The sequence below is a fragment of the Sinocyclocheilus rhinocerous genome, unplaced genomic scaffold (genome assembly GCF_001515625.1).
Source record: "Sinocyclocheilus rhinocerous isolate Xijiao unplaced genomic scaffold, SAMN03320098_v1.1 scaffold677, whole genome shotgun sequence".
NCBI lineage: Eukaryota > Metazoa > Chordata > Actinopteri > Cypriniformes > Cyprinidae > Sinocyclocheilus > Sinocyclocheilus rhinocerous.
In genome coordinates, this window is record NW_015633185.1 from 1,058,957 (window position 1) to 1,067,881 (window position 8,925).

The 8,925-nt window shown below is 36.2% G+C and overlaps 1 protein-coding gene and 1 pseudogene across 2 annotated transcripts in view; both read right to left on the reverse strand.

Annotated features, from left to right (window-relative positions):
• Positions 1 to 5,932, reverse strand: part of LOC107743524 (ras-related protein Rab-1A) — an 11,244-nt gene extending 5,312 nt beyond the window's left edge. For both annotated transcript variants that reach the window (XM_016556789.1, XM_016556788.1), the window contains exons 1-3: positions 5,768 to 5,932; positions 1,325 to 1,397; positions 795 to 890 (exon numbers count right to left, since the gene is read on the reverse strand). In XM_016556789.1, coding sequence (XP_016412275.1) covers positions 795 to 890; positions 1,325 to 1,397; positions 5,768 to 5,781 — 183 coding nt within the window. In that variant the 5' untranslated portion in view covers positions 5,782 to 5,932. The remainder of the gene's footprint in view (positions 1 to 794; positions 891 to 1,324; positions 1,398 to 5,767) is intronic.
• Positions 5,933 to 6,858: 926 nt separating this feature from the next.
• LOC107743594 (N(4)-(Beta-N-acetylglucosaminyl)-L-asparaginase-like) overlaps positions 6,859 to 8,925 on the reverse strand; it is a 3,241-nt pseudogene continuing 1,174 nt past the window's right edge.

Consider the following 8,925-nt stretch of genomic DNA (forward strand, 5'->3'; position numbering starts at 1 on the left):
GGCTATGGTAAGGGGCGTGACATTTCCCGACCAGGCGCAAAGTGCTGCCAATCACAACACACACTGGCTCAGCTAACCAATCACAGCACATTTCGTATTTCAGAAGGCGGGCGTTCATTTGATACAGGAGCTATTCGAGCCGTTCATGCCAGACAGAGAAGAGAGGTGTTGTAATAATGTAAAATATGTGAAAAATTATGTGTTTTTCAAACAACCTAGTATGAGAGCCTGTTCTAGAACACCCCCAAAACAAAATCAAGACTTTGTAAAAGAGCATAATAGGACCCCTTTAACTGATGCTGTAAACTATACAGGGAACCCCTAGTTAGTACATTAAAGGTTAAAATTAACAACACTTTTGTGATAAAACTGACAGAATTTGACATCTGAGACTTGGTTTCTTATCAAAAGTAACAACTTATTGTGATTATTTGATGGCAGGAGTGCCATAAAATAATGTTTAGTGAAGTTATGTTCACATATTTTGATGTAAGAATTCATATCAGTTCATCAAAATTAAAATTAATTAATTGAGTACTCAATATTGTTAACCCAGCCCTATTCAATAGTTAGCAGACAAAGGTCTCTCTCTGACATAATTTACATCAAAAGATCAAGGAAAATTCATGATAAGAGCACTGACATAACCCTGCTCTCTCTGATAATGTCCCTACACAATTAATACGATATCTAAACATCAAGTGTTCACTTTTCTTTAATCACATGTTTGTATATTCCATTCATGTCACCTTATTCACAAACAATCATTCATTACAGGATAGAAAGGAACTTACGATTTGAAGTTTGATGGTCTTTCCGTCTAATTCTATAGTTCTTATTTTAAAGTCCACACCGATAGTGCTAATGTAGCTTTCTGTATATGTGTCATCCTGAGAAAAGCAAAACAGCAGGTGAATTAGATATTTCAGTAGTCAGATCTCTGCCTAGAGTGATTTGAAGTAAAATATAAATGTATTCAATTCAATATAAACGTGATATAACAGTCTTTTAGTATGCAAATTTACTTTGTACACAAATAAAATAAATATTGGGGGAAATCATGGCCTAATGGTTAGACAGTCGGACGTGTAACCCAAAGGTCGCAGGTTCGAGTCTCGGTACCAGCAGAGATAGTAGGTGGGGGAAGTTAATGACCAGCACTCTCTTCCAACTAAAATGCTTCACATCACTTTTTTCTTTTTTTTAAAGACTGATTATTTAACCTCTGCAACCTTTGACCTGAAATGCTAATACGTAGATGCAAGCAAAAATTATGGCAATATCTCCATGAGGGCAAATACAGGAAAGCATATAGCCTACTTACTGCAAATCGGAGAAGAAGGCAAGACTTTCCAACACCAGAGTCACCAATCAAGAGCAGCTTGAATAAATAGTCACTGTATGAAAAGCAAAAAGTAACATTAGACAGTCAATATTTGTCCACCAATTTTTGGCAGAACAGTTGTGTGAAATATACACAACCATACAAAAGTTTGGGGCTGGCAAGACTTTCTAATGTATTGGGAAGAAGTCTCTTATGCTCACCAAGGCTGCATTGATTTGATCAAAAATACAGTAAAATAAAGTAATGTGAAATAATATTACCATTTAAAATAAATTTTTTTTTTTTTAAATGTAATTTATTCCTTTGATGACAAAACTGAATTTTCAGCAGGTAATACTCCAGTCTTCAGCATTCATATTAGAATTATCTCTGCTGATTTGGTGGTGAAGAAACATTTCCTATTATTAACAATTAAAAACAGTTGCATGGCTTAATATTTTTGTAGAAACCATGATACATTTTTTTCAGGATTCTTTGATGAATAGGAAGTTCATACAAACATAATTTTTGCACCAATGTACAAGTCTTTACTGTCCCTTTTGGTCAATTTAATGCATCCTTGCTGAGTAAAACTACTAAATTCTTAAAAAATAAATAAATATATAAATAACATTTGAACGAGTGTACCCATTATACTGATGCAGACAGGAGGCCCTACATCTCAAAACACCTCAGTCTGCCCTGAACCCAACTGTTGCTTTCGTTTACAATAATATGACACCTGAATTAAATGCAAAGATAGGCTCAGAAAAACTTTATTTTAGCTACTTAATAGTAGAGCAGGGTACTGACAAAGATTTCAAATATCAACTCTTAAAGGGGTCCTATTATGCTTTTTCAACTTTAGTTAGTCTGTAATGTTGCTGTTTGAGCATAAAAAAGATCTGCAAAGTTACAAAGCTCAAAGTCCACTTCAAAAGGAGATATTTTATTTAACTGAAACTTTTCAAAAACTACAATATTCCTTTGATGACAAAACTGAATTTTCAGCAGGTAATACTCCAGTCTTCAGCATTCATATTAGAATTATCTCTGCTGATTTGGTGGTGAAGAAACATTTCCTATTATTAACAATTAAAAACAGTTGCATGGCTTAATATTTTTGTAGAAACCATGATACATTTTTTTCAGGATTCTTTGATGAATAGGAAGTTCATACAAACATAATTTTTGCACCAATGTACAAGTCTTTACTGTCCCTTTTGGTCAATTTAATGCATCCTTGCTGAGTAAAACTACTAAATTCTTAAAAAATAAATAAATATATAAATAACATTTGAACGAGTGTACCCATTATACTGATGCAGACAGGAGGCCCTACATCTCAAAACACCTCAGTCTGCCCTGAACCCAACTGTTGCTTTCGTTTACTGTATATTACACATTGTTTATTTTCTAGACCTTCATTAGGAATGAGGTCATTAAAATCCCCCTGAAACATGTGAAATAGGCCAAACCCTTGCTTTCCAGCACTGTAAGACCATTGTCTGATGTAACTCAGTTAAACATGGGGTAAATCAGTCTCTGGTCCAATTTTGCATGCAGAAAATAAAATGTTTGTTTAAAGAGCAGGTCATATGATATTTTAAAGTGTCCTAATATTGTGTTGGAGTCCCCAACAACAGGTTTAAATGCATCTAAGGTCAGAAAACATTGTAATTTTCTCAGAATATACATTTAATATTAGAATCATTTTTCAATGATTTCGAAACACGAGTGTTATCACTATGTCGGAGACGCGCTAGTTTTCACAAGGCAGACGATCTTAGAGTGGTTACAATCATCCAGGTTTAAATCGCGCTCAAATTGATTTGATTTTGACTCAATATTTACACTGAAGCTCGCAAGTGGCTATGGTAAGGGGCGTGACATTTCCCGACCAGGGTAATCACAACACACACTGGCCCAGCTAACCAATCACAGCACATTTCTACTCTGCTCTGATTGGTCAGCTGGCCAAGTCTGTTGTGATTGGTCTTTCCGTATACAATGCATGTCGGAAACGAAACGCCCATTACCATGATTATTGTTTTGCTCTGGATGGTTACTTGCAAACAAAGATGCTATAAGGTTACAAAAATGGCATTGATATTACCTTATCAATTTGAACCCGAGTCCGAGGATGATACCGATGCAGTCGCTCAACCGGAAACTCCATCGCAAGCACGACTTGATCAGGACGTTTCTCAGCGGTAAGTTTAAACTTTGTTTGTGGTACTTTACGTGATGTGACAGCAGTTTTATTTCATTCATTATTATTATTTACTTATTTGAGGTGCACGTGTGGGAACCGTGTTAGAATGCCCAGTGAGGCTAAAAACACAGGTCTTCTCGACATGATGTAAACACAATAACTAGCGGAAGAGTTTGTGGGCAGGTCAGAGTGTTCGTATTTCGCGGGCAGGCGGGGATTATGCAAATGAATAGCTACGTTACAAACTGCAAAAAATATATTTTTCGAAAACCCATATGACCTGCTCTTTAACAGAAACAATGTGCTTGAGGACCTATGAGGTCGGGAAACTTGAGTAAGCGGATCAAGCATTCCACAGAGAGGGAATTTTGCCTGTTGCGCTAAATCCTCTGGCCTTATTCAACATGCCCTAGTAAGAAAAGACCATAGGAAGGAAATTCACTGGATCAGCCTGGTCAAGACCAGCTCATCGACTCAGCAGAACGGTCTGTTTTCCTCTCCATCCTGCCCACTGCACTGAATTCAAGTCATGTTCTCCTTGTTAGGTTGACTGGAACAAACGCTCCTGTGTAGGGAACAGCTACATGAAAAACTGCATGTAAAGACCCTCTGTTTATACACTGGTTTCTGATTTCTATCAAATAGAATAAGTAGGTGTAGTATAAGTGTCTTCAGCTAAGTATGGTCTTAAAAAATGTCTTGTTTAAACATGCAGATCTGAAATTCTGCATTAAATCCTACATGGATGGATGTTAAAAACCTGTGTCAGAAAAGACAGAGACAATCCACATGAATTCTGGCTTGCTATCATTAAAAAAAAAAAATCACTATTCATGTTATTTCAGGAAGCCACAAAGTCTGTATGCGCTTTAGTATTGAATCTTTGATACAACTCATGTGAAGAACCGAAAGAGAAACTGCAAATGAGTGTTAACCACTGATCAACCATCAAACAGCACCTAACTATGAAAAACCATACTTCACCCTTTTTCTGACCATGTAAAATACAAGTAACAGCTGATACTTAAGTCTATTAAGAAACAGAGTTGCTTAACACTCAGACTAGTGATAGTTGTAATGAAGCCTGTAGCTTGTCATTTGGCATGTGACCTACACATGACTACTACACAATAGAGGAAGGGATGGGCACTTCAGTTCCTTGAGACATACTTGACATCTGCACATTCAGACATTTAGACAGGAGTGTAGAAACCTCACAATTCAGTGCCAATGAACACTGGAATCATGGCATCAAATACTTTTTGAGATTATGTAAATTAATACTGATAAGGAAGCAAAGATAGCACAAATCAGACTGGTGCTGTGGAAATGTGGCTATTATGCATGTAATCTTGCTAAACCATCTTTTATTTCTAAGCAGACAGAAAAACCCTGACTTTAACTTAGAAATGTTATTTAAGTGTCAAAGTGTACAGTACATCTACAACTTAAAAATGTAGTATTAAACAACAAGGCACGTGACTTGAATAAAATATCTTAAATCGCTGTCTAAACTTTAAAAGCTGGTTTAGCAAATAAAATGAACGCGAATGACTATGATTAACGTTACTCATTAGTAATTTACAAGCCCACCTTCCTGATAGTGACACCCCTTTTTAACTAGCTAGTAGCTACTTAAACCGCAACCCTCTTTCTGACTAAATTAAGGGGTCAGCAACAGGTTACTAAATATGTTAACGATACTTAACCAGCTATTTATCTATTTCACCAGCTGGTCGAGCTGTTTAAAACGTAAATGAAAAGCGATCTGAAGACGTTAGCTTACATCAGCTAGCTTTCGTATTAATTTCTGATGAAGCCTGACAGATAACATGCGTTTTAATGGCTTGGGATTAAAATATTACAATGTACGAAGTGTTAAAGGTGTGGTATGTATGACCAAGACCAACTAAGGAGCTCTACTTGTCATAAATGTAACGCGGATGGATATTTAACCCCTCTGAGCTCCGCTATACAACAACAGCCGTTTAATGACAAAAAAACAACAACACTTCTTTAAAGAAAGCTATGTGTTAAAAATGCCGGTCTTGAAAATCACCGTGCTTTCCGGCTTTGACGAAGTGAAACAGATCAAATACATTGATATTAGTTGCTGGTAAGATTAAACACAGCTAGTCATCATTGCTGCTGCTGCCTGTCAAAAGTAGCTACAGGTAAATGATGAGCTCAGTAACGACAAACAACAGCGTAATAACTCAACCACTTACTATTCAGGATTCATCGTGGACTGGACACTGTGAAAACCGCTTGTCTTCTAACAATACAACTCAGCGGCGTGAAGGTAGACTAGAAACAATAACCTTTCTCCCGATTAAAAAGTAACTAGCTGGCTAGCTACTACCGCAAAGGCTAGTCGGTTGAAACCCAAAATGGCTGACTCTTCAACCAGGAAATAGGAACTCCTTAAACAGATTGCGTAGGCAATGTCGTCATAATGACCTATGCGGAAGTTGTAGTTCAATTCAGATATAATCTGACTTGCGCGAATGGAAAACGTCTGTATAAAGAACTACAACACCCACATCTATTTATTAAACGTTTACGATGAGTTCATAGTGACTTGAATCGTTCACGCAGAGGACTGCCGCAATCCTGCCCCCTATCAAGAGGGGTAAAATATTACGTCATTTGTGAAACGTGGCATTGGCTAACGTGAGTGTGAGTCTCTGATCAATACGTGTCAAAACGATGACAGTGAACCACCAGACAGATTTTTATTGATTATTAAGAATAATGACCAAAGTGTTTTTTTCATACAAATAATTGAAAAGTTAAACACAAATGTTAAAAAGCAATGACGTTTTATGACCAACCACACGTAATGAGGAGAAATTATACGTTTTTGGATTTATGTTGGTTAATGAATGAATGAATGAGGCATTTATATAGCGCTTTATTGTGTATTGATGTACACCCAAAGCGCTTTACAATCATGTGGGGGGTCTCTCAACCACCACCAGTGTGCAGCATCCACCTGGATGATGCAATGGCAGCCACAGGACAAAGGCGCCAGTGCGCTCACCACACACCAGCTACAGGTGGAGAGGAGAGAGAGATAGAGCTAGTCAAGCGGATGGGGATTATTAGGAGGCCGACAGTATACTGTAGACTTAATAAATATTAAGATGGGCAGGAATGTACAAGAGAAGAATGTGCAAACAGGTTGTACAAGGTAGTTACATAGCAGCAATAGGGGTAAAAAAGTAAATAAATTAAATATTAGAGAAATTGCTGTGTGCAAGTGACAATGTCAGTATATTAAGTGTCTTACTGATAATTAAGTGAAGTCATGTTGGTGTTAAGAGACTGAGTTTGAGTTTAGGAGCCTGATGGCCTGGCTAATGACTAGCTTTTCCACCGAACTCAACCCTTGGTTCCAGAACGTGTATGGAAATTCCACTGAGGATGCAGCTCCAACCTCTCCCTGTTGTGAGAAGACCGTTTTAGAAACATGGATCAGCTGCAATTAATGGTATAAGCTGCTAAAAATTACATTTTATCAAGAGAAACGATAAAGAACCCCTACAAATGTGTAAGTTCAAACTGCATATAAGCAATATTTATTATATTAAGGTCAGGAAATACAGTGGACCATATAAAAGGTGTTTACCTTCATATTCAAGAAATAAGCCCAATTTCAAAGCCTTTATCACCACTTGTTCTCCTCTGAATGCCGGCAAGCACAGCGTGACAGGCTTCATTGGGAGATGAGCCCTTGATAGCAGACAAAAGATGAGAGAAATGTGAGCCAGATCTAATTTACTACAGCACAACTATTTTTCTAATGGTTCAATGAGATTTTCATTGACCGCCTTCACTTTACACAACCTCTATTGTCAAAAACACAACAGTTGGGATACCCAGATCCTCACAGTATTTAACATGAAATTTTCTACTGTGTACAAAATGTTTTTGACTACTGCAAATTACACCTTCACATTTTGATACATTTGGACATAATCCTATGTATTATTATTGAATTAAATAATACACAACTGAATATTTATCCAAGGTGATATTTTAATTTATACCAAAGCAGAATTAAATACTTGTCTCATCAGCTGCACAACATGAAAGCTTGGGCAATAGCACATGATTTTGTCTCCATCACCTGTAGCTGTGGACAGAAGGAATATATATTGGTATATTCTCCTCCAAGTGTAAAGTCTCCAAATGATTTATATACTGCATGTTCAATAGTACAATGTAATATTTACTGAGCAAAGAAACAATGCCTTAGTACAAGAACAAGCTCAGATGCAATGTAAAAAAAATACCTGTTGCGGCCGGCACCCACCTGAAAATACAGAGAACATGGTTGTAAATTGTCATACTTTTAATCCTTGTCATACAAATTAATATAATTTGATAGTAAAGAAATAGGCTATGAGTTGAATGATACAAAAAGCCCTGCATAATCAAATGACCTTTAAAGTTCCACAACTTACTGTATGGTCAGCATATAGACCACAGCCTGGAAGTGGAGAATCTCCCACCCGCCCTGGAGATTTGAAGGGTGCTCCTGATGTGGAAACTCCTGCACAATATGTGTACATTTAGGCATATACAAATGTTTGTCATTAAATAACAGAATTTGTACATAAATACTTGCCAAATGTCAACCCAGTATAATTATACTCATGACTACATTAGTACATCTGTGTTTAATATTATTGTAGAAATTAAGATGACTTCAGAGAAAACAACAATGGACAATGTAAACATTTTCAACCGTACCTACTGTTATGTTACCACTTAGATCAAGAGCTATAAGACCTATGAGAACGTAAACAAAATTAAGCTGCAGTATGTGTGAAATACACTGCTTAACTAATATAAAGCCATCCAAACTGCATGTTATAAACCCAATATATAATAAATTATATACAATGGATATGCAATGTTTATTCATAATCAGAACATTAAAACAACATTGATTGTGTGCTAAATGTAAAAGTTTCATTTTATTACATTAAGCCATACTTTGCCAAATTATTTACAAGTTTTTTGAGTCATCGGACCCACTGATTCACTCATCGAGAAAGCTTTCAAATTATATGAATCTCTTACCTATTGTATCATGCCCACCTCTAACAGGTTTATTTTTTCAAGGAATTCCTTTTGGAATTTATAAAAACACACAGAAAAATGTAATTAAAATCAATTAGCATGTATCTATTCTTTCTAGGGATTGAAATAATAGAGGAAACAGTTGTGTGTGGTGTGTGTGAATACCCGGTAAGCAGTATTTAGAAATTTAAAAATAAAAATTTCTATATAGTTTTTTTTTTTTCAATTTAGATTTTTTTTTATGTTTAAAGGGGTCATATGATGTTGCTAAAAAGAACATTATTTTGTGTATTTG